At 35.4% G+C, this 26938-nt stretch overlaps 1 protein-coding gene across 1 annotated transcript in view; it reads right to left on the reverse strand.

Annotated features, from left to right (window-relative positions):
* COL21A1 (collagen type XXI alpha 1 chain) overlaps window positions 1-26938 on the reverse strand; it is a 115481-nt gene that overhangs the window by 44270 nt on the left and 44273 nt on the right. Inside the window, exons 2-11 of the mRNA XM_036381406.2 lie at window positions 24238-24357; window positions 22239-22790; window positions 17674-17842; window positions 17323-17539; window positions 15809-15982; window positions 14689-14766; window positions 12416-12424; window positions 10878-10961; window positions 8717-8779; window positions 753-806 (exon numbers count right to left, since the gene is read on the reverse strand). Coding sequence (XP_036237299.1) covers window positions 753-806; window positions 8717-8779; window positions 10878-10961; window positions 12416-12424; window positions 14689-14766; window positions 15809-15982; window positions 17323-17539; window positions 17674-17842; window positions 22239-22790; window positions 24238-24325 — 1488 coding nt within the window. The 5' untranslated portion in view covers window positions 24326-24357. The remainder of the gene's footprint in view (window positions 1-752; window positions 807-8716; window positions 8780-10877; window positions 10962-12415; window positions 12425-14688; window positions 14767-15808; window positions 15983-17322; window positions 17540-17673; window positions 17843-22238; window positions 22791-24237; window positions 24358-26938) is intronic.

A 26938-nucleotide genomic window follows, 5' to 3' on the forward strand; every position in this document is an offset into this window, starting at 1 on the left:
ACGACTGAGGAACACTCAAACAATTTTTTCTTCTAACCAAGGAACACCCCAAAAAAAAAAAAAAAAGAATGTCACACAGCCCTATTAGCCTGTTCAAAATCACAACCTGTCTACGTGTGAGGCCAGAGATGTCCCCTTCAATAGCCCATCAGACAGCCTCCACATATTTTGCCATTTTGCAGGCTTGCTCTTGGCCTCAGCAGGCTCTCAGATTTTGTGGATTTAATTCCACTAATGAGTAAATCCTTGACTATCATTCAGACTGGATCAGGCCACAAGCAAAATACAGCACAGGTTTCCAACAACTGTCTCTGGAAGGACTACTAAATTAATACAACAAAGAAAAAGAACTCTCCTCCGTCAATCTGTGCTTTATGTGAAAACTTGCTTGGGACTTGTGAATCGTGGGCAATCCATGACCATGACAAGACTTCAGATCACTGCTAGAGATTCACAGAAAAATTGAACAAACTACCGTTGGCTTCTGGATTGGGATAAAAATATCTAAGCTGTGGCTGAGTCCATCTTCTAGAGGCTTTACCTAGCCCTGCTTCTAACTGTTAGCCTACCAACAAACCCCAAAGCCATATGAATTTCAAAGCAATTCACCCAAGGATGGCCCTGATTCATGACACCCCTTACGTCCTCTTCATTCCCCACACCTCAGCTCTCAATGACAAATGAGATATTGAGAGAGACTTGGCAGGATTTGTCTCAGATATTCAAATTCTAGGAATCAAACAGAAACTTACTTGAATCCCTGGAGTTCCTGGGATACCTGGAGTTCCTGCTGATCCCTGGTATCCCTAAGGAAAAGAACCAAGACTTGTGACTTTTCAAAAGCAACATAAACAAATTTCAAAATACCTATTTAAAAAGAAAAAACCCAATCCTTGCGCTTACTAAAAAACTTTTGTCACAATCCTATAATTTTACGTCACAGATTTTAGCAACTACTATGGCAATCATACATTTGGGATTTAGATTTCAGCCTTCAAAAGCTTCATATCTGCAGCTGAAGTTCTCATCCTCCAGACTTTAGCTAAAACCAGTCATTTTAGAATTGTTACACAAAAGCATAACAAACATATTGTTTTATTTTCCACTGGGAAAAAAAAAAGAAATTAATCCACATATGTAGCACATTTTTTTTTTCTCTCTCTCTCTTAAGAAAAATAGCTGAAACTGGCCAAGACTTTTAAAGGCTTTTATCCAGTTACAGAAATCAGCTTTAACAAACAAGGTATGTTCTAATACATTATGCAGCTAGTTTTATAATATCTCTGCATAATAAAAATTCCATTCTTGATACTAAGCACTTAGCTATGAACTTGAAGGTATATAACAGTCTATACAAACAAAAATAATTTGAATGACTGAGACTACAAAAAGAAATACTAAATAATTCATGAGTTAAAAAGAGAATTTCAGGAATGCTTTGCTAGAAATCAACATTGGCAGAACAAGAGAACCTTTACAGAAACCAAAATATATGTCTATATTTTAGTATATTTTATTCAATTGGTACAGCAAAGATAGCCAGTTTTCATGCAAAATTAACAAGAGCTTTAAAAAAATCCTTTAAGAGAGGCAAGTTACTGAAGAATAAGAATTTTGCTTGGCTCATTTAAAAACATGTCCTTGCAGTAGACAAAATGAGCTATCAAGAGGATTTTTTAAAGAAAACATATAAAGCAAGAAGAGAAATTGTTCTATAATATTCTGAGGCTATTTGGTTCAGACATTTCAGCAGGCAGACAAAACTAAGTTTGATAAATCCCATTAAACAGGCTATACAATTTCAAATACCCAGAATCTGATCTTGATTGGAACTGAGAGAAGTAATAATCCTATTTCCAAATGGGTGTCAAGCTTAAAACCTTGGCAAAAACATTTCCAGGGGTGATTTCCACACTGGTAAAAAGGCACTAATAGAACGTTTTCAGTACAAGGGAGGCATTGTGTTTGTCTGATTTCTTCTTTAAATCAGTCAGAGCTTCCTAAGAATAATAAACAGAGCTAAAATTATTTGCTGGGTTAGATACAAGAGAGTCCTTGCTGTGCCCTCTTCCCAAAAGACATTTGAGCAGTTGCCCGATGAGCCAGCTGGTAATGTTTAATATAGAAGTAAACAGAATTCTAGGTCTCTGTCATACATGGATCCCTTATCAAGCATTTTACTTTTAGTGCTCAAGGCAGTTCTAGCAAAATCAGCTTCAACTGTAAATGGTATAGCATCCCCAAAATCAGCTTTAACTGTAAATTGTAGAGTTTCCCCAGAGTGCTTATAGGCCTCCTGGGTAGCTGAAACAATTCACCAAATCAAAAAATGCCTCTAAAAGTTTATCCAGTTTTTATTCTCCAAAAAAATCGCTGTGACTTTCTGTAGGATATAATTCTATACAAATAAAGCTCTATTTCACAATTTAGATCTCTGCAATGCAATTTCCCTTCTCCCTTTAACTGAGCAGGGGATGTAGAAGAGGACAATTTCCTGGCTGAACTAAATTTCAAAATCACAAGATGAATGGAGGACAGCAGAAGAGTTTTCAGCTTACAAAACTGCATATTTAGCCCAAGGCTAGATATTGTAATGTGATTTCAATACAAATCAAACACATTGTCAACGTGTTCTTTTAATGGAAAGCTGGAAGAGACAAGATTCAAAAGGAAATTCACAGAAAGTCACAAAAGCTAGAATCACTATCTGGTGCAATAGCAGCACAATTATTTGGGCAAGTTAAAAAACACCTTCTATAAAATAAAAAAACCCACAGATTTCATTAAAAAATGAGTATATATTTGTATCACTACTCCTTTTGCAGTATGGATCACCGATCTACATGCTAATGCCTACAATTTTTTTTTGCACTAAAGTCAGCTCAAATCTTCTTTCCCTTATCACAAAGTCCTCAGTAGGAGTACCTGTGTGACATACATACATATCTGCAAGAATAGCAGTGCCATGGCTGCCATTTTATGTAAAATTAACAGAGATGAAATCTCACTTTTCAATTGATGAGTTCAGGACTAGAGGTTCTCTTTCAAATAGGGTGAACACACTATATTTGCCACCAAAACCAATAATTTTTATCTGAGTTTGGTCTTCTCTCATAAACTTTTCAAATAGCATGAGAAGTGTTATAGTTAACTCTGAATTTGATATTCAGTTTAGAATGCAGTTGCCTGAATATAGGCAGCTCCTGCCTTTTGAGACTCCTGAGACACTCACCCAATGTTAGAAGACAGTGGCACAAAGTATTTGGGAGGCAATAATTTTCTTGCAGTGTGGGCAAGAAAAAATACCTTACAGCATAAAAATCTCATACTTTTTGTGGTATATTAATTAAACAGTTGACTACTATGAGAATGTAGACACCCTGTGTCTCTGTACCCATTTAAATCCTAAATTTATGTGCCTGAAAATGAATGCCACCTATAATTTTTCATCAATGTTTTCAGTCAGCACTACTCCACAGCACTTTATATTCATATTTATTATTTTACATTAGTTCATCTGAAATCAGGATTACACAAAATTTACCTCACCGTTTACTATTGTGAGAATGGTACTGATAATTTTCTAGTGCCTGAAAATCCTTAAAGGGAAAGTGATAAACAGCAGGACATTGAGATTAGTTTTGTCCCAGATTGCTGGGTATTTGAAAAAATCACAGATAAAATGAAACTTTGGAATTTAAAGAAAATGGCAATAATTTGCAAATAGTTCTAAGGAAAAAGACTGTACACACTTCTTAGGTCAAAGAACACATAACAGCCACAAAAAATTAGCAATCATCCTTACTGGAAAAAGAAACTTAGTTTGCCTGTAAGGGAAAAAAGTGAGCAAGAAGGACATATTATGAGAATTGCAGAGAACTCTGAGGGCAACAGCAGAGGAAAGCTCAGTATATCTTCAATGCATTTGCACACCTAAAGGACAAAAGTTCACAAAGCATTCCTAGGCATATCTCTTCTGATTAGGATAAAATAAAAATAAAATAAAATAAAAATAAAATAAAATAAAATAAAATAAAATAAAATAAAAATTAAAATTGAGGGTTTATGGATAAGTCAATGAGAACTGCACTGCACACTCCCATAATGAAAAGCTTTTGGAATCAATGGAGAACATCAACACCAAAGGCATGAACACAAGATGGCTTGGGAAAGACAAATGGAGAAGTAAGCAAGATCAATTTGGCTAGGAAGGAACCAGGGATCAACAGTAATGGTCTGAAGATATTCAAGGACTGTAAACACTAAGTAAAAAGAACTATTTAGGGTGATGTAACTAAGCATAATGGAATTCAACTGCAAAAGGAAAATTTAACTTGGAGTTAAGAAAACACTCTCGAAGTCTGCAGACCTCTTGTGGGAGTTTCTTGCAGAAAATCTTTAAAGCACAACTATCTAAAGCATTACAAGACAAGTCTTCAAACTCTTCATAAAATACATTACATCTTAACAGAAATTGCTGTAACTATGCAGACATGTATCCATGTTTATTATTTCTGCATTTCATTACACTTTCCTCCATTAGCTACTCCATCATCTGCCAAGGCCTTCATAATTCAGAGCCCCTGGCAGAATATTTTACCTAAACACAATGTTCTCAAATAGCTCAGAGGAAAAAAGATCCAACAAGATCATTAAATAAAAGGCTGTAAATCCAGCTTTAAAAGTTCATAAGCTTCAGGCTATTGAGAGATAGGATGATATACCAAGGGAGTCTAACTTCCTGCTCACTGTTTAGATGTTCATCCTTATCATATCTCTGCCTTTGGCAGTTGCTGCAGGTAGTGATGTGGCCTTTTGTCTGAACTCTACAGCTGTCTCTGCAGCACAAGTCAGCATCAGGCATTGCTCTGATTCCAGACTTGTAGGTCTCAGGAAAGGCATTACATGACTGCATCAGAACAGAGCAGAAAGATTTCCTCTAACAATAAAAAGGCCACAGTATTACTGAGTAATATGTATTTTCCTGGAATTGAGAACAGCATTTCACAGTTGAATTATCAACTCTGTCTATGAAAGTTTTCTGAGAAAAGTAGCTCCAGAGTTTAGAACAACTTAAATCCCAGGCAAGCCATCTGGGAACACACAGGGAATTCTATGTATATGTGAAACTATTACCCATTTTTATTCCAAAAGTATTGTTGAAATAGCTCATCATTGCTCTTATAGTAAGTAAGTACATCACAAAAGATTTGGCCTTCAGTTGGTCACCAAATATTAAGCTCTAGGTAATACAGCTGTAATAATGTTCTATAATCTTTGCAAATAGTTCTAAGGAAAAAGACTGCACACACTTCTTAGGTCAAAGAATATATACCAGCCACAAAAAAATTAGCAAAAAATATTGGAATGATCAGAAATTACTTATTATGTGTGGCTTTTGATACCTTATGAATTCCATATCGACTTCTATCAGTAAAGTTGGTCTCACAAGATTTTTTTTTTATCAACTGCTTATTTTTTCTCATTTCTTATTTTATTTTCTTGTACATACTGTAAAGACAAGGCAAATTGTTCCAAACTTTCATGAGTGAAACTAGATGGAATACTCGAAAATTGTCCAGATTTGCCAGCTGCATGGTTCACAGTTCAAAATTGACAAATGGGTGGATTTTTAAAATTTCTGTCTGCAGACTGATAACCTACCTCTACTAACCACAAGTGATCACTGCATAGATTCTGATAATTTATTTTTCCCCTTAAATTGAGTTTTTCCACAGTACATACAAAGCGTCTTTTGGAATAAAAAATGGCTTTGTGACCACACAGTTAGGCTGCTGAGTGCTTCCAGGGCCAGAAATCACTCCAACTGCTTCTTTCTGACTAATAATGTTCATGAAAATGAGTTCCATTTGAGATTCAAATATTGTTTTTATCTTTGCACTAATTTATCAGTGTTTTTTTCTTGACTAGACAGTTTAATAATTTACGTTTCTAAATTACATTTTTTATTGAAAAAACATATTTTCATTCCTTATGCTTCTCACTTTCAGGCTTTTTTACAGTTTCTTTAATTGATCTTTTCTGTATGTATCAGAATATAAACAGAGGTGGCAATTAAAGGGGAAAAAACAAAGATTGTCTGAATAAAACTAATAAAAATAACATTTAAGAAATGTCTGAAAAAAAGTAATGCTTATGTTCACTTCCCCAAATATCAGAGTAAACAATTTTACTGGCTAACACCAGGTAGACAATTATGTTCTGGTAAGTTTTAAGATATTAGGAATTGTTTTTAATTTTTCTAGACTAAAACTAACATTAAGTATTACAACAATATAGCCAGCCCACAAACAACAAACTAAATTTTATTAGATGTTTTACTCTAAAATCAGTTTCATATAGTAATATAAATGCATGCCTAAAACCCTTCTCAGAGGAAGAAACATTTTGTTGACCAGTTATAGTGTTCCAAGAAAATTAATAACAGATAGGCAAACTGGAAAGACTTTAGAGAAGAACATAAAAATGTGCTTGGGAACAGAAAAGACTGACTTGCAGGAAAAGCTTTTCATGCAAAAGCCATTTGATTAAACAAAACTGACTACACAACTACCTGTAAGCCTATGGTGCCGTCTGAATTAAATGCTTGTTTCTCAGAGTTCCCTGAGATACAAAACTAAAAAGATTCAGATGGGCAAAGTTTCCCCAAACAAGAAAAATCACTGACAGCACAGAAAACGTGCTAGTTGTATTAGCAAATACAAAAGTAAAACAGAAAGAAAAAGACAGAGAGAGGAATCTGTTTTCCTGCACAGTGGATCTAAAGAGTCTCTGACCATTCACAGCTAAAAGGTCGCCTGGAATGCACTCAAAAATCTGCTGTAAGGAAAATAATGTACTGGCCAAAGGTGAGATGATCTAATTGGTTTGCAATTATGTCCTTACAGAGAACAGGCACAAAAACTACAAATGATATTTCAGAAACATTCTTTAGTTAATAAAGTTACAGGATTTAGCAGCAAGCACTTAAAATAATGTAAGTCCTTCAGCAAAATGATACAACTTCTCCTGTACTAGAGCTTTTTGATTCTCATTCTGACATACTCTGGTAATCTTTTTTATGTTCAGAGAATGCCCATCTATGCACATTATGACTTATTTGCAGGAAAAAATAGGCCATGACTGCCAGACTACAAAGTTACAGTAGGTCTACAGTTTCAATATATTTCTCCTTCATTATTCATGCTGTTACAAATTCTAGTGCTTATGGGAGGATAAATAGCCTTGAAGTGGAAATCTTTTTATTAAAATATGAAAGAGTCACAACAAATTGTTTCTAAAACAGTATGGTTGTAGCTGACTGGATGCTTCAGAAATGAAGTCTTAATCTATTTGTTAAAAGAGAGAGAAGAGAAGAGAAGAGAAGAGAAGAGAAGAGAAGAGAAGAGAAGAGAAGAGAAGAGAAGAGAAGAGAAGAGAAGAGAAGAGAAGAGAAGAGAAGAGAAGAGAAGAGAAGAGAAGAGAAGAGAAGAGAAGAGAAGAGAAGAGCTGACATTTCCCTACCAATATCCAGTCCATTCTGCCTTCATTAAAGCTTACATGATAACCCCTTACTTTTCAAAGTACCAGATTTAGCTGGATTAAAGGCAGCTCTGCTATGCTTATCAATACTGCAAATCTATTTCCAGAAATCAGCATGGTCAGATGTGATGGACACCTTCCCCCATGCAACTCCATGTTCAGACACTCTGTATACTTGTCTTTTATGGGAGATCAGAACTGCTCTTCATAAGCTTAAGCACCACCAAATATCAATTGAAAAGCTGTTCTGGTTAAATAGACTTCCCCATCTTAGAATACTTTAAAACCTGTATTTTCAGGATTGTCTAAAATCAAAATGCAGTATTTTAAAGCACTGATAGTTTCAATTCAGATTGTCTTCTCCAACTCTGGTTCAAAAAACTCCTGAATTTAATAGCTATTGAAAGCTGTTTAAGAGCAAAATGATAAAAACATTTTATATCACATGTAAAATGAGTATATTTACTTGTGGGACCGATGAAAAATTCATGTACGCACTGCTCACCTGTACTATCAGGGTTAGCATGCTCAGGTTTCAATATAATAAGTCCCATATTTTAAAAGAGGGAAATTTTCAATTTTTAGAAACTATTACATTTTTGATTTTAGCATCTCTTTTCTTCCTGTTAAACTAACTCTGCTTACAGATGGAATCACCACCAGTGATGATGGTGATTGAAATTAACCCGTTTGGAACTAAAAAAGATCTGGTATTTTTTTTAATTTTACATGCATATCTACATGTTCTGAGGTAGCCTACATGAAATTCTATCAACCAAGGAGCAAGCCCTAAAAAAAATAGATAGGATTTCAGGTGACCCAAAGTGCTTTCTAGTGAACAAATTCTTAAGGAGTAAAGACTGACGGTAGTAACATAACTGCTGCAAAGTAATGCAAAGATCAACAGAAACACTCATAGTGTTGCAAAGCAGAGAACACACTGTTCTCTGCTTTACAACAGTACCCAACTCTAATATTTACAGTATTTTACCTTGAAACAGAAATACAATGATTGACATATTTATACAACAGTTGCATACAGTTAAATGACATTCACAGCTTCAGAGAATGGCAACAAAATGATATAAACTTCAAAAATGTGGTATCAGTGTTCCATGTTTTTTCTCCTGTTAGTTTTACATTTACAATAGATGACTAAGTTTTTAGTACTCACAGGCTTACCATCTGGACCAGGCAGACCAGGATAACCATGATTCCCAGGCTGCCCAGGGTCACCCTATGGAGAAGCAACATGTGAACACACAAAATATATAAGCATTTTTAAATTATAAGAGTATTTTCAAATGAGCACAAAGAAACCTTAGCCCTAACACATTCCATAAAACAGCCTCTACAAATCCAAGGAACTACTATTGAGGAGCAATTCCTACAGTGAAAAAGAACTGCTTTTGGGGGGGGAAATTCTCCCTGACTTCTCCCCAACTTCTTGTGCAGTTCTTGGACAAGTGAATCCACACTTGGTTACAGCACAAGTTTGACCCATCAACTTAAAAGCTTTCTAGTCTTTTAGCACGTAAATGAAAGGAAATAGAAACATTTTTTGTCAAGTAGATGAAACAATCTTTAATAAAACTTCTTTAATAAAATAGTTATTTTCTGAAGAAATCTCTCATTTGCTTTAGCTGAGCCTAATTCTTAAGATAAAAGCACTAAAAAGGCAAGAGCCAGGATTAAAACCTGTAAAATAATAAACTCCTCTCCACACAACAATTGCTGTTGAAAAAGATATTTTTCAGATTTTCTCTTATAAGTTCTTTGCAATTATTTTGATAATCACTCTTACAGTCAGATTGAAGTAAAAGGAAAGTTGCTTGCCAAGGCTTCATGTTTATGGTGAGAAAGCAGGAACGTAACACCCTACTCAGTATATCCTCCTAGAGTATTGACTTTCTCTATTTGTTTTACTAACAGCTTTGATTTGAACTCAGCAAAATCCAAAAAGACTTGCCCTCTAAACTATTTTACTTCTGCAGGGTGTTAAGCAGGTATTTATTTCTTCAGCCTGAACCATTAACAGACCTGTGGGTCACTTTGAACTGCAGAATTGTTACAAATAGGGAGGACATTAAAAGGGAAACAGGAAACTAGCTTTCAATGTGAATGTGAAAAAACATCATTTCACATATAAACCACAGAAGTGTAATGCTGAAGCAAGTGGAAGATAATATAGAATAATGTCTTTTTTGAAAAGCATAACAGTGATCATTTGCTAAATTAGAATAAGCTACCCAGAATTATTGTTGTCCAAATTAAGAAGTCCATGTTTGGATTTGAGAAAAAAAACATTTGCTTTCAAATATACCATTTAACTGTGAAATTTTCTGCTTTTAACTTGAAAAGCTTAAAAATCATTTACTTGTATTTTGAAATTGTTTTGATTTAATTCAGTTTATTGCACTCCATTAATATCACAAACACAAAAATTAAGTTTAAATTCATATGGTTCTAGAGTCCAGTATTCAACATTAATAAATATATATTATAATTGAGACAACCTATTCAACCATAAATTGGCTTCCTTTTCACTTTCTGCAGCCTTTTGTGTTAGGCACCATCTTCTCACCTGTATTATTCAATTATCCCCAAACAACTATTACAATGCATTGTAGATGAAGAATTGCACATAAGGCAATAGATATAGATAATCTGAGTTCTGAAATTTCATATTCCTTCATAATTTACAGGAAGTGGTTTTCAATTCTTTTAAAATTATAAATAGTTCATTCTCTCTCTTTTTTCTCTAAAGAAAATAAAAAAGGTAAAAGACCACAGATATTCTATTACATGAAACAATAATAATGATCTCTGTGTTTCAGATTTCAATTCCCTGACCAGAAATCTTCTCTACTGTATCAAGAAGCCCATAGATTTGAGGTAGCTACAGTATACTGTAACCTCTTTTATGATGACAGCCAAGAAGGTTTTTATTCATTTGCTTAATAAAGACAAGTGATTTGGGGTTTTCTTGTCTGCACTTATCAATAATTCTGTAAACACTGCCTAGTATAGTTATTGAGAGAGATAATGAAGCAAATACTGGGGATTTGAGTTTGCCATGTAAGACTTCTGCAGCTCAAGGCCAGTTCTCATTTTAGTTCTTCATCAACACAAAAAGGAGGTCATCAGCACAGCTAATGTGAAACTCTCCCAATAAGCATCTAGTTCATTCTTTTACAAAGAAGGAAGAAACCCCTATCCATTAAAAGATTTTGTCAGAAAACCATTTCATCCTCAATTAACAGTCCAAATCGTTTGCTGAAGAGTAGCAGGGAAAGACAGGTCATACACACTCAACAAGGCAGAACAGAACTTACTTTGGGGCCTGGAGGTCCTTGCTTTCCTGGTGGGCATATGCAGGGGGCGGGTGTTGAGCCTACGTCACTGGGACCATTCATGCACTACCAGGAGTGAAAACAGCCATCAGCATATGCCAAAGGCAGCCAACAAACTTATTGGAACACCAGGTGAAGCTGACCTTCCTTAGGCTGCTTTTCACTTAGGTCTTAGCATTCACTCCCTTGTTCAGCTGGAACTTCTGCTTATCTGAATATTGCCCTCCAAGTAGTTTTCATGCATATAATCATTTTATCCACAATAAAAATTTAAAAGGTAAGTACTGGTATTGGGTTGACACCTGTAACTGTTTTTTTCACAAATATTTTGTCATATAGTTTGAAAATTTTAAATCTTGCAACCTGAAAGCCACTTCTTCTAGCTAATCTATATTCATAATTTGAAGTGTGACCAATTCTCAAATATAACAAGTTAATTTAAAACTGTGTAAAATGATGTATATAGCATAATGATCCCAACCATTGGCATGCTATGCTGTGCAGTGAGCCTGAAAAGAAGATAAACCCCAAGTCTCCTACGTCCTAGGCGTATGTTCCAAGTATGAAGCTACTTGAGGGGAGGCAGGACACAGCTGCTACCACTGACTCCTAGAGGTCACTAGTCCTGGTGCCAAGAGTGCCCCTCCTGCAAAGATCATTAGGTGACTTCCTCCAAACCATGCTCCCTGCAGCACTAAACACTAAACCTTGGCAGATCACATAACCCTCTAGAATTTATTTCTTTTTTTGTGATATTTACTTCTCATCGTTAAGCTCCACATGAAACCTCAGTACTTTACTCAGGCAGGCAAGGGGAGAGCTACTAAATCAAATCTATTATAGGTTTATCTCTACTAAATCTATATGTTGAAGTTAGATCCAGTAAATTCTTTTTGATCCATCAACCCTAACCCAGCAAGTTCTTAGACCTATGGAAAGGCAAAAATTTTAAGAATCCAAGCTAAAAAGAAAAGGTTTTTGTTTTTTTTTATTATCTAAAACTTTCCAGAGCATTTTACTCATATTTTCTAGAATAATGACACCTTTTAAGATGTTTCTTGACTGGAATTCTTTCTTGGGGTCAAATGATTGACCAAAACACAAACACTCATGTTTCCATTGCAATGGTACAAGTTGGGAGTTACAGGTAAGGTTAGGGAAGTTGTCATATTAGATCTTCAGAAAAGGTCCTGTTCAGGGAGTTGCCATAAGCACAGTGCAGGGAAGAGCTGCATTATCCCCTGTGTATATCCCCCACCCCCCTGAAAATAGCAGCAAGTGAATTGAACTGGGGGAAAACATCAGACCAGTTATTCTAATAAACATGTGTTTTTTCAGAAAAATTATTTTTAATTTGGCTACTGACTAGAATTCAAGCAAGGGAAGTCCAGCACTCTTAAGCTTAGCATATCTCTGTCCCCTTTTGAAAACAAAGTGTATATTACCTAGAACATTAAGAAGCTTATAAAAACTCAAATACTACCTTAAAATGAGTTTGAGTAGTTTAGGATCGAGCCTACCTCTCCATTCTGAAACAAGAAGAAACACAGTTTAAGAGTACAGCAATATTTCTAAAAAGAAAATCCATTCATTTGGAAACACTATCAAAACCAATCATAACTCCTGAGCTGTAACTGTCAAGAAATTATAATTCAAATTTTTAGACTTTCTGAGACTTATGTACAGCTGCTATCAATGCATATTAAATTAATTTAGTTAACTGCTGTTAAGGGTCTGTCAGTGGGAGTCATCAGTAGCAATTTTTAAAAGATAATGACAGAATTAATACTAAACCATGTCAGTATTTACACACTAAATGTTTAGATTTGGTTCAAACCTTTTACCAGAAGTAACTTCTCATCAAAAATATGCTCTGCTTGCTCATTCATGTCAGAGAATGTACCAAAATATTTCTGAAATCTCTGCTCTCTGCCTGAATCCAGCATCTGGAAAAACAGAGCAGCACAGGGGCAAGGCTGGCTTTTTCTTGCTTTCCTGTGACTGCATTAGACTCTGCTATCAATTGATTATCCAGTATCTGCAACATCACAGAACAATCCAACCCAAAATACTTCAGCAGAGCAACCATGAAATTTTCTGTCTTAATAGTTTAGTAGCCACCATTAGCCACACTGTCCCCAGGAGTATTCTGATGCACACAGTCACTGCAGATTTCATACACACTCTGTGGACACAGAAAGCTTCCTCTGTATTCAATTTTCAGCTTGAGCAAACCCTAGAGAAAGTTTTCATTTTCCACAGATCATAGAAGGAGCTTAAAATTACTATGCAGCAAGGTATCTCTGGGAAAGGGAATTAATTTGGTCTGTAATTAGTACATAAAGCCTCTGCTTATTTCAGGAACTCTGACACAACCACACTCTGACAGAATACAACCACAAACCACATATTCCTCCTTGAAGATCATCCAACATTTTTATTTTCTGAAGGAGTCCAGAATTTCATGGGCAAAGTCCAAATTTAATTTACAAAAACAGACAGTGAAACTAAAATGGCAAAAAAAACCAACTTTTGGCTTCAACTCCTTGATAAATAGCAGAGAAAATAAGCTATGAAAGACTTTTTAAGTGCTTGCTTTCTTTATGCAAAATATTTTTCACTTGATTACTTTTCATATCTTACTTTTAATTTTTAAAGAGCAGAAAGATATGTGGTGCAGTTAAATAATAGTTAAATAAATACTTAACTTTCTTCAAGATTCAAAGCTAATTTTACAGAAGTATTCCTGCACCTGTTCAGAGTTCAGAACAGCTAATAATCCATTCACCTACTTGCTGCTTGACTGAAAGTTGAAAAAGCCCTGATAAGGATGCAATAGACCCACTGGTCCCAAAGAAAAAGAAGAAAAACAGACTAGCTGGCAATAAGTGCCAGTCTGACAAAAAAGAAAATCTGGATGCTGGAGATTCAATGGTTCTATTGTCAAACCAGCCAAATGACACAAAATCTAATCACAACATGAGGAATGTGAGTCTACATAGTAGGACACTGGCAACTGATAATCTTTAGCTCAGTTTGTTTCATCCACCAAGCAAAGGAGATTATTTTGAATTTGCATGTTTAAATCAATCTCTTGCTTATGCTTTGAGATGGGAACTGAATGCTTAAATCTGGCTCTGTCAGTCATGACTGGTTTCCAAATCTGTTTGTATATGTCTTACACTGCAGTGCATAATTAACTTTAAGAGGAGCAAGAGAGGGCCAAAGGTCCCCATAAACTTGCTAATAATTGTGTACATGAGTCATAAAGTCTTGATTTTATTTCTGCCCTGTACTTAATGTACTTCTTGAAATCATGGCAACAATTCAGATAATGGCGTGTTTATCACAGACCTCAGCACAGATATTTCAAACAGGAGAAGGTGATTTAGAAATGCAGGTTTGCTGATTATGCACCAAAATTTCATAGATTAAATGACCTGTCAAGTAGCAAGGAGTATGTCAGAAAAGTTGAAAAATCATATTTTAAAAATTTTACACTGAAAAAACCTAGAAGTTTTGTTATTCTATAATGCTTAAAATCTGAAATTTTAAGAGAGGATTCTGAGATTCTTCTATACTCATATATATCAAAAATGCACCATTAAATACCTAAACTTGAAAAAACTGTGAGAAAATAAGGTTGAAACAAAGAAGGCCTGTAATAAGCATGTGTTTGCACCAGCTGAATCAATGTAGATTAATCTATTTTAAAAATTCATTAAGTCAGCTTTAAACAGTGATTTGTAAAAAAATGCCACGTAGTCCTCTAAAGTTCATCTATCATACTCACAAATCCTGGGATCTCACAGACTGTTTCTCGATTATTTTGCTCTGGGTCACAGTAGATTCGCAGTTTTTGTATATCAAACTGTAATTTCAAACATAAAAGACTCTTTAGAGGTCTGTGCATTCACTACAGTTAAAAATCAATTAACTGTATGGAAATATTTTTAGGTTACTCATAATGATTAATATGCACAACCAATTAAACATACTGTAACAGAATTACTTAAATAAAAATAATCAATCCAAGAATTTTTTAAAATCACAGAAATCACCATCCATATTCCCTGGGCATTAATCCAAACACATGCAGCATGAACTATACTGGCTGCCAATATCATTAAGGAAAAAAGTTAATAACACAGGCAAGCCCATCCTCTTTCTTTTCACCTTAACGGACCCGGGAAGACACTTCTACACAGACCTGTTCATATTAGATATAAGATTAGTAAATTCTGGTGAAGCATCTGAAGGCATCCCTAATGCTTAGTGTTTAGTATACAGTATAAATCCTTAAAAAGCATTGAATAAAAACTCAGATATAAGATTAGTAAATTCTGGTGAAGCATCTGAAGGCATCCCTAATGCTTAGTGTTTAGTATACAGTATAAATCTTTAAAAAGCATTGAATAAAAACACTGGCATGAGGTAAACAAAAGTTTTATGCCATTCTCCTTTGTTGCTACATTCCAAAAGAAAATGAAACCACTGTCAGTTTCTCTAGCATAAACTATTGTGACTGTAAAGCAAGGAGAAAGAAACTTGACCAAAATTTTCCTCTTTTATCAGCATCACCCGTACATATACTGATGGAAGGACATCATGTGCAAATGTCAAGCAGAGGAAATTCCCAAATTTGAGACACTGCTTCCCAAACTCAGGCAACCACGTTGCATCAATTTTGTCCTTGGAAGCAGTGAGACCAGTTAAGTATCTATGTCACGGGATAGATCACTTGTGCTAAGTTCCCCTGACCATTTTTACTCTCTCTTAAGTATATTAAATTTTGTACACTAAATTTCAGTCTACTCTAAGTTAGAAGAGTAAGCTCAAGAAAACAGAAGCCACCAATGCAATTTAACCTACAACAGAATTACTGAATTATTGTAGTTTTAGCATATGCCTACCTGTACCGTTTCCTCCTTTCCAGAATACTTTCCAATTTGGGTTAGGCCACTGATATAAATACCTAAAACAGGATGTAATGGCTTTGTTTCAATTTCTTGGCCATCTATATACAAAGTTACAAAGTCTTCTGTTACTAAGAGACGAATTTGATGCCAGCCTTCATCAAACAATGTCTAAGAAAAACAAAGAAAACAGCATTGTTTAAAACAAAATGCTTTCAATTTAAATAGTGATAAAACTGCACTTCAACAATCAAACTGCTGTTAATGGTTGAGCTGATCAAGGCTGAAGATTTTACATACAAATTATTCTAAACTATATAGTAAAATGAAGTATTGCAAAATAATATTGTAATTGAAAATATGAAAATTGGTAATAATTAATCCTTATTTCAGAATTATTTTACAACTCACATAGATTTTTTTTTTTTAGTCTATGACTGTGAACAAGCTCAAACCTGTATTTGTTGAAAATATGCAGCCAGAAGCCTATTTATAAGCACTGGTCTAACGTCTCAAACACTTCAGATTATCAATTATGGTGAAAAAAAATTGGTACTTGTGATAAATTGATAGGTGATAAATTATCATAAAGGTTTATTAAAGAGAAATGTTCATTAGGAGTGTATTGGCATTTATACTCTGTTTAGAGATGCACAAGTCTAAAAAAGCCATGAAATTATTGTTCTCCATAATAGCAAGGCAGGCATGGAGAAACAAAAGCAAACAAACAAAACACGGAAGTTGTGTGTTATCATGGTTAAGTTCATTGATACCTGGGACTGCATGAATCAGATTGATTTGTTTGTGCAGCTTCAAGAAATACATAAATATAAATAGAGTATTGACTTGAAACTGGATTTTTAAATTCAGTTCCAAGTTTCCAGTAAATCAAGTTTAACATAGCTTCTTAAAATAATAAAAAAATTATTTTGCCTACTAATAATTATTAAAAGGTAGAGGAAATTTGGAAAGAAAAAGCAAAAATTCTCCATCTAGCAACAGAAGTATAAAATGCCTCTAGCATAAAAAAGTTAAGACCTATTCCTTGGATAGGAGTCCTTCCTTTACTGAGGATTTATATTTAAAATTCCTTCAGCCTGATTTGGAGTAGGGATTTGAATGCAGGCCTCCACTTCCCAGAAAAGTTGAACCCACTTGGCCATGAAGTGCTCCAGCAGCAAATCTTTCCCAGTCTTTTTCTGCTGAAATAGCCCTCTCTGTTCACTTAAATAATACTCCCTGTGGCAGGAAGGGCCATCTCTGGGCTGCACATATTCCTGCTACAAATGCAATAATAGGGACATTCAATCTCCAATCCTCTGTCTCATCTGCAGCTAAGACAATCTTTTTTACAAGAGTGGAATACTCCACTGGAAATTACTGAAGAAAGACTGAAATACAATCTTCAGATTGTACTAGAAAACAATAAAACTGGTTTGCTCAAAGAGGGGAATACTGGAATAACGTGTACCTAAAGAAGCATTCCAGCATGATAGTGACATACTCCTTACCTTTACATTAGGTGCAGCAAATGTAATAACTTGTGTGCCATTTATTAAACTTGTTGTAGTGAATGATAATGTTTTTTCTTCTCCATTAACAGTGACTGCTATCTGTGGTCTCTTATCTAGACTCAGAATTCGCCACAAATCCCATGTCTTCTTTACTTTAAATCTTTGAGTGGAAACAAACACATAGGATGGAGGGAGACCTTCTGGAAACACATTCCTAAGTAAGGGGAAAGGGTGGAAAAAACAAGACACTACTTGAACATTTATATAAATCTTAAAATAAGTCCTTCTTATTTAAAGAAACAAAAAAAATCTTACTGAATGTAGAAGAACATTTATAAAATTCAATACCTTGTTAATTCTGAGAGGTCAACACGTGAGGTTACTTCATAAGCTTTTGCATTAGTGGTTGATATTTGAATTCTCTTTTTAACTTTTTTCTTCACACCTAATCCTACAAGAATGTCAAATCCTTTTTCATCTCGAGCTGCCACTGGAATTCTTGTTGGACAAACAGATTCTGAAAAGTAATAAATGCAAGGACAGTCCAAAATATGACTTAAGACTTCCAAGAAAAGTAGCCTCCCACCCAACTAATTTTTTATCTGCCTTTCAAGAAATAAAAAGAGAACTGAGAACTGTCAGTTAAGTACAACATGAGAAAAGTGGTTTACAGGATCCTCAGGAACTTAAAGCAAGAATATTAAGATGTCATATTTTATTGCAATTACATTCACATAATATTTTGAATTGTCACTAACTGTATGTCACTAATTGTATTTAAACAGTATTACTGTATTGGCTAATGAATATATTGAATTTCATTTCTAAAATTGCATGGTTCCAAAATTATATAAAATTATAGATATTAATTTCCAAAGTGCATTAACAATTTGAATTGAGCATCCTTCCCAACTATAAAATCAGTCTGAAAATAGAAAAAGTTAAAATTATCCCTGACTTTTATTTTCATTTTATTTAACTCCAAATGGACTCTGAGCTGTTTTGTCTATTTCACTTAAATCTGCTTCAAGTTATTCTCAATGGAAAAAATAGAGTGTGTGATATATTTTCTGTGACAACATAAGTTTTCTCAAACAAAAAAAAAAAAAGAAAAAGAGATAGGACAGTGAAACCTAATACTAAAATGAACATTAGGATAACAAATCAATAAAAAATAAAGCTTTTTGTTTTATTAAAGTTATGCTAAACTGCTTACAATAAATATCATTATTCATTTCCTATTGTTTCTTCAGAAAAGCAGCAGTTCATAGACAAGGAAGAGGTTAGGAATACATTCCAATGAAGGGGTGGAGAGTTCTCCTATCTCCATTTGGACCAGCCATGGGCTGGAGAACTCCTGTCTCCGTGCCAGGGAATTATCAGCTTGAAGGTCTAGACTGGTTTCTTTTCACAGTATGAGCAACACTGCATGACTTCCCTTTCTAACCAACCCCAGGGCAGTCAGAAGCTCCCCCATTCTGGTGGGGGAGGCAGGATATATATGCTCCAAGAAAATTCTGCTAATTTTCTGCACAACCCTGTCTGTCATGGGAAAGGACAATCATGGGGATGTCACAGGTACTTGGGACAGCAGCAAGAAGCCACATAAACTCCCCTTAGTTTTCTTTTCCTCTCCACAGCAAAATGACACCTGACTTCCAAAATAGAAATAAATTATTTGTCTGTTCTAATATAAAGAATTTCAAGAACTCTGCACACATTTTGAAAATTAAAATGTCTGCATCCTGAATGCTTTCAAAGAAAAAAAAAAAAAAGTCCTACAAAACATTCCCTCTCATTCTTCTCAAAACGCAGATTTAAGTCAACATACTTATGCTATTAAGTAAGAGTAATAGTGGTTTTTTCAGGTTTCTTCAAATGTGCATTGTTATCATGGAACTATTTTCTAAACTCATTTATAGCAAAGCTGGATAACAGTCACATCACAATTAACAGAGATTACAGATAATCACATACGTATACATTGACAAGTATAGGGTCTCCTATCAGTTAGAATATTACAAATTTGGTGTAAAATCAAAAACTAAAGGCAGAAATAGGAATATTTTATATAAGAGGCTCATTATGATGGATCAGGGCCAAAATAACTGTTCCTAACCAATACCAACCAAACAAATTAAGCATGTGTAAAATTACACATTAGGAAACTATTTTTTCTTTCCAGTGGCACATTGGTGAATTACATGAAAAATTCAGTCTGGTAGATCCTTTCTGGGTCTTCTATTCTGATAACTCACTGAGCCACTATACAACATGCAGAAATTAGTGGTAAAATTAAAAGCTATTTTTCATGGGAAATGGGACTGTATTTCTAGTCCATAGTGCCGGTCACTTCAACTCTCTAGCCTTTTCTAAAATCTTTTTGCCTTTTAGTGTTTTTACATAGTTTTCAGATGCTTATTTTCCTTCCTAAAGTGTAAAATAGCTTTATGATGTTAAATCCCAGTATCTGGGACAAAGCAACTTTTCTCTGCATCCTTCAGACAAACCTCTAAGGTCTACACTGGGTTTTCTTTCTGAATACATTCCTGAGACACAATTTTTTTTTCCTTGTTATAGCATATTGATAGTACAGGAACATTTGACTTTTGAAAATAAATAATTAATATTAAATATTTATTAAATATTTCATTCAATTCTGGCAGACAGGTTCATGAAGTCTTTATTCCCCTGATGTACTCTAAAACAAACACTAGAGTCCCCAAAAGGCACATTAGACACCACCTGCAAGCCTGTTCCTAAGAGCAATACTTGCTCCAGAACCACCAAACCTCAGTTTTCATTGTCCATAAAGGAAATACTGCCCCTGTGGCCTTTTTGTTTACACTTTTACTTCAGAATGGATTTTAAAACTCCATAGAGCAACAGCTAGCTTTTTTTAGACATTTACACAAAGACCATGAAGAGAGAATTGCTAAATTTTCAGGCAGTTTCATGTAGTTGACCACAGCCAAACCATTGCTGCTCAGCCCTCATGAACTTCCTCTCCCTCAGTCAAAGTCAATCTCAACAACACAATAATCAGTAAGCAAATAAATTAATCAATATGCACAACTTAGCTATAAAAATTCCAGTTTATCAGTCTTGGAGTTCACCTGGTAAAGACATTGTGGTTGGAAATGAAGCTGCCAAGTGTCTTTGATTGCTCTGCAAGGATCTAAATGCTATAACAAGGGAAGTGCACAATGTAAGGGAGACAAAGCAAAGGGTCACTTCAAGTGAAAGAGTGAGTAAGCTTTGTATAAATAGTCAATATTCACAGATTACTGCTGTAAATCATGTGAAATACCACAGATGAATTTCAAAGGATACTAGTTAACTTGTTGCTGAAAATCCATCTTGATGAAATATAACGGCACTTCTTCTAAAACTTTAGTCAAAGAAAATATTGTGTTTATTTAGTGTTTATTTAGTGTTTATTTAGGGGAATTTCTCCCCGTATGAAGTTCTATTAAAGAATTTAGCTCCACTTAGCGGATTTAATTTTTGGACTGACAACCTTACTACATCAGCCACAAGGAATTACTATGATTTTCATTTAATGTAGCAGGAAATAAACACTAGTATCCTCAACAAAAGCATCACCATATTTTTTCAATGAAGTTGATACTCAAAGTGAGAGCAAACAAAATCTATTTTTCACTCTTACTAAGTACAGAAATATGGTAAAACTGAAATATGTCTTGCATCAATTCTTGATAATAAAACATGTACAAAATAGCACTGACATACTAGAATCTGAGTGATACATTTTAGGAGCAATTTGCTATCTTTTTTATACATAAAAGAAAGCCATTGTTTTACAAAATTTCAGAAACCTCAATGCAGTAATGCTGTTAAAAGAGTCTCGGCTAACTCTTCTATAAAATTCTTCTAAGAAACATCATAACTGCTTGCTACAACTCCAGATGTCTATTCCACTCCCATGAGCCCCTACCTGGAGTCCAGCTCTGGGGCCACAACACAAGAAGGATGGACCTGCTGGAGCAAGTCCAGAGGAAGCCACAAAGTTAATGAGAAGGCTGGAGCCTCTCTCCTGTGGAAAAAAGCTGGGAAAGTTGGGGTTGCTCAGCCAGGAGAAGAGAAGGGTGTGGGGACATCTTAGTGCAGCCTTCCAGTACCTAGAGGAGCCTTACAAGACACCTGGAGAGGGACTTTTCACAAGGGCATGTAGTGACAGGACAAGAGGGAATGGCCTTAAACCCAAAGAGGGTAGGTTTGGATTAGATATTAGGAAGAAATTCTTTACAGTCAGGGTGTTAATGCATTGGAACAGGTTGCCCAGAGGAGTTATGGATGCCTCATCCCTGGAAGTGTTCAAGGCCAGGTTGGATGGGGCTCAAAGCAACCTGATCTACTGAAAGGTGTCCCTGCCCATGGCAGGGGGGTTGGAATCAGGTGATCTTTAGGGTCCCCTACAATCCAAACCATCCCACAATTCTATGATTTTTACATACTAGAAGTATGTATTCAGAAGAACTCTTGTTGCAATGCCAGGCTCTCCTCTCACCTCCCTAGAAGAAAAGCTGGATTGTGTGTATCAGTTGCAACTAGGAAATCAATAAAGCAAACTCTATATTCTTGCACTATGAGAACTGCTGAAACATTTTAGTGTTTTTAAACTTTATCAATGAAAAAAAATTTGGGCTTAGGGTAAAAGGATACATATTGAAATTAAACACATACTGTGTTAAACCACCATACCTTTCCCAAATATATCTCTTTGTTTGACAGAGAAAATAACATTTTGGGAGGAATTTCCAAAAAAGAAAGAAGATCATAGTAAAGAGTATCAGGTCCCTTAGGTTACATTAATAATGCATTCTGCTTGTGAAATTAAAAAATATATGTACAGAACTACATTTTGCACACCTAAAGTATTTTATACTCACCTTCACAGAGTTTCTGTTTTATAACTTCTTTAATTCTTGATATTGCAATATAGTCTTCAACATAAAATACATAAGTTGATGAAGGTTTATTGGCAATAGCTTTAAGTTCATCCTCCTCAATTTCTGAGCCAACACCAATTGCAAACAAAGTGATCTTATTTTTCCTTGCTTCTGCTGCTACATCTTTGACTTCATCTTGGGACTTTCCATCAGTGAGAACTACTGCTATTTTTGTTAAAAATCGTGAAGATTTTGCAAAAAGATGGTCAAAGGCAAACTGAATAGCTCTTCCTGTTCTTGTATTTCCTCCCAGATAGTGTATGGACTCCATTTCCCTGATGAGGTTCTCAGTGGATTCATGAGTTCCGAGGGGAATTTCAAGTACAGGGTAATCACTGTACTGGACAACTCCAACTTGAATAAACTTTGGCCCTATGTCAAAATTTCTTGTAATATTGACAAGCCAACTTTTGATTATTTCAAAGTTTTCTGGGCCAACACTGTAAGAGCCATCCAAGATAAAAACTAAATCTGCCGGAGCAGTTCGGCAACCTAAAAAAAAAATCAAACAAATATTTTAATGAACACTTTCCCTTTCTTCCTCCACAGTAAATGTTTGTCTTATCAATTAATGTTTATATTAGGATCTATACTGACATATGCATTCCAGCTGAAAAAAAAAATAGCAGAGTTCATCAGGGCAAACTTGTGTAAGATTGTGTAAGCTACACAGATTCAACTTGGTACCTGAAAGCAACACCTGGTTAGCAATTATCTAGTTTTTACATTAGCTCCAGAAACAACTATGAAAAATTCTGGAATTCAGTTCCTTAGCTGGCAATTGCATTCTAGTCAATAAACAGAGAGGAATATATATTGGGTCTTTTCATATCTCATCTGCAGAGATGATAAACATAAAAACTCCATTTTGTTAGCAAACCAAGCACACTGCAGAGGAAGGCTATAGCCTGAATACTCCAGAATCCTTTTACCAATACCTTTTAATTGACTTTGGACACTGCTAAATGGCATTTACAGAACTAGTATTATAAAATCCTGAGTCTCAATTGAATGTTGCTGGTAGCATATTCTGATTTTTACAGAAGAAAAGTATTCAGTGAATGAGCTCGACCTCCAGAATACAGAATCTCATAAGCATTTACTAACTACCTGTAACTGCATGATGACTTAGGCATGGATTCAGCTCTCCTAGCTGCAGTCATGAACTTAGTTTTTAGACTAAGTTGCCAACTACAGGCAATGGACAGACACAAGCATTTTCAGAGAAAGTCCTTCCATGCTACATACCCTTTCTCAGATGGAGGGTGTAACTTTCTAAAGGAGAGAATCACCTTCCATTGACTGTGAAAGAGGTTTTGATAACTGACACATGAGGTTGCCAAGGACATGGCCAAAAGCAGGAGGGATTATTCTGATCTCATGGCACATGAGGCCATGAGGCTTACTGTCCTTTTGTTTTCTGAAAGTCTGCAGCTCCACCACAGGGAGGAGAGCTTTGCCTTACCCTGAAATCTGCCTATGGACACTTCTGATCAAGACAAGATTTCACCTTCCTTGAAAGCAAGTGACCACAATCTGCTGGAGAAATGCTAACTGGAGCTAGCTTCCTCTCACAGAACCTTTATTCTTCCTTATTTAGTTTCTCACATAACACTCAGCTATTCAGATCATGACTTCTGAAGCAATGAAAATAGAAATACTCAAACTCAATTTTAAATCAAGACTGGAGCTTTATAGTTCCATCTGCCACCTTGGGCATTTCCAAGACACAAGTAAAGACATTTCCATCCTAGTGAAGAAATAAGATATTTAAGCTATTTTTATTTTATTTTTATATTATTGGATTTTCACCAGGAAAACTATATTGGAATAAAATCACCATCAACAGAAGGGTACATGTGAACACCAAAATGGATATTAAAAATTTGAGGCATGCTTTGAAGTTGCACTTATCTGAAATGCAAAAATTAAGACCTACTTGCTCTTGTTTCGCCATCTTCAGCTGAGATATAATCATGAAGTAGCAGAACTAACAGCATCTGAAAAAATGTTACAATCTGTGCCATGTGTATTTTATTCTCAAGGTCTTGATACAAAACTAGATGGGGAAAAATGAAAAGAAAATACAGTGTTATTGTATTACCAAAAAAAATCCAAGCTTCTGCAGTTTTAAAACTGTCTCTGAGGAACATCTCTGCATCAAATCTGTAAGACCAGATGTGGCCACTCTTCAATGAACCATTGACTCAAAAAGTGTCAGTCATGTAAGCCCAAAATTGAGATTCTAAACTCAGCAACCCTCACCAGCCTTTTTGCAGAAGCTCAGTTTTCACCGGGGTGCATTTATATACTTCTCCTGCTAGGCACATTGACAAGTAGGTTACATTCCTAGTCACACTTGTCCAAACACTATCCCACTATCCCACTCTGTAGCAATTATCAAAAGACATTACCAAAAGATCCAAAACATGGCAAGTGTTTATGTATTACTGGTGGGGAGGTGCTACTTTGGTCTCAGCCTCACACCTGGCTGCTTCAGGGAGTCTGGGACAGTTGCCACTCCTCTACCCCAGGACTGACACTGATACCAGCAGTCAGGGTCTCAGCAAGCCCCAGCCCTTCCCCAGCAAAGCCAAGTCCTGCAGATGGTGTATTGCAACATCTATGATTACACGTATCTTCAACTTTTGATTTTTTTTCCTCTGTTTTTGTCTCCTTTGCTATCATGGTTTATGAAATATAACCCTACGTCAAGCAAAGATGCAATTTAAGTCTCATATTGCTGTTAAAAATATTATTTGACTAATTTATTTTAATTAAGAAAGATTTATTCACTATGCTTAATGAAAAAAGGTATCATACTGGTAAAAGATACATTTTTGAGGTACTTTATTAGAGATCCATTAATTTCATGACTGTGAAAGAAAGTATACTGAATCTCTTTTGTATTCTCTCATCTCATCCTTCAATGTAAAATGCAATTTTCAGGGTGAATTCATTTCACTGCAGAGCAGTCAACTTCCAGGAAATTCTACTCCCACCTAATGTGATTCCCTGAAGTTAATGAAGCATGACCATAATTATTCTGTTATTAAATTTCTCCTTCAGATTACAGATAATTGCAAGGTAGAGCCATATTTTGTTATTCATATTACCTTGTGTCAGAATGGGTAAGAAATCAGACACATCCTGGAGTCTATGGGATAGGACATAAGATCCAGAACTTCTCCAGTTCTGCTACACAAATACTGGGATATCACCTTCATTCAAACAGATTAAGTGGCAGGTTTTTATTCCAGCTATTTGAAAAAGGATCAATTTTAAACTATGAAACTGTGTATAAGTATTAGGCTTATAATACATAAAAGAATATAGTAGAGGTAGACATTTTACATAGATTATTTGGTTTGTTGGTGGTTTGCACAATTGATCATTCTAAAATCTTTTCCAGCCTTTTCCCTGGCAAGGTTTTAAGTATAAACCAAAATAAATGTTTAGGAGGCCAAAATGGACCTATTAACAGGAAACAAAATTAAAAGGATAAAACTAGAGCTTAAGCAACCAGATAAAGAGGATTCCAATGCTCAATTTACTAGAAAGAAAATAATATTATATCACTGCATTTTAACAGTTAAAAAGAGATGCCAAACCAACAATCCCAGAGACCTAGCTGCTGTATCTTGTCAACACAGCAGTTATTGAACAGGCATCAAAAGTGTACTTGAAACCTACAGAAACACCACCCAATCCAGGAATGAATATTTTAAATAAAACTTTTGGCCTCTGTCTTTTTCCAAATTTTCCCTAGTGATTAGTTTGTGGTTTTACCAAACATAACCAGGAAAACACATAGAACTGGCTTCCCACTTCTCAGTTATACCAAACCACTTTTAACATATGGAAGTTGATGTAGGAGAAATTCATACAGGGTTACTAAATAAATACACAGATGTTGCATCCAGCTCAAGTAAAGGGTGACAGACTGAGAGAGTATTAGTGGAGAAATAGCACATGTGTTACTGTATTTTTCAAGGCATCCTCATAGTTGTTTATTTTTTCCACTTTAAAAGGGACAGAGCCCCACAACCAACCCCAGGCTTTGTAACGCTGGTGATGCATAGGGTGGCAGGAGCAAACCTTTGGCTATCTCCCAGCACCACTAAATTGTTTAAATTAAAGCCACAAGATTTAATGAGGGATTAACTGAGACAAGATACTGGATTGGGTGGACCCTTAGTGTGACTCATTATGGCCATTCTTTCCACTGTATGCTTTTTATATGCCAGTTTGATAGCAAAAGGGATGTTAGAGTGAGGGGAAACAGTCCTCTAAGGAAAACTGCCTATCTCAGACAGAGGGAAAATAAACAGCTTATGTAAAGGCTTCTGCTCTGAGCTCCCAAAATGAGGGGCTGTAGAGCAAACACAATATATCTGAGTGATCTGAATCAAGACTCAGGCAAATTTCTCTGCATCTGAGTGTACACAAAAGATAAGGTCCTAGCAGTGCTACTAAACATCAGAGCCTTGAACCAATGGGGTAGTAGTGTAAGACCCAGTTCTCCAGAGTAGAGTTCAAAAAGTATTATTTCTGTCTTCACCAAAGGCAGGAGAGAAAGGTGGCACAATAAAACCTGGCTGCATCAGCCATACTCCATGAGAGCATGGTCAGAGACAGGT

Source organism: Molothrus ater, chromosome 3 (genome assembly GCF_012460135.2).
Source record: "Molothrus ater isolate BHLD 08-10-18 breed brown headed cowbird chromosome 3, BPBGC_Mater_1.1, whole genome shotgun sequence".
In the NCBI taxonomy this organism is placed as follows: domain Eukaryota; kingdom Metazoa; phylum Chordata; class Aves; order Passeriformes; family Icteridae; genus Molothrus; species Molothrus ater.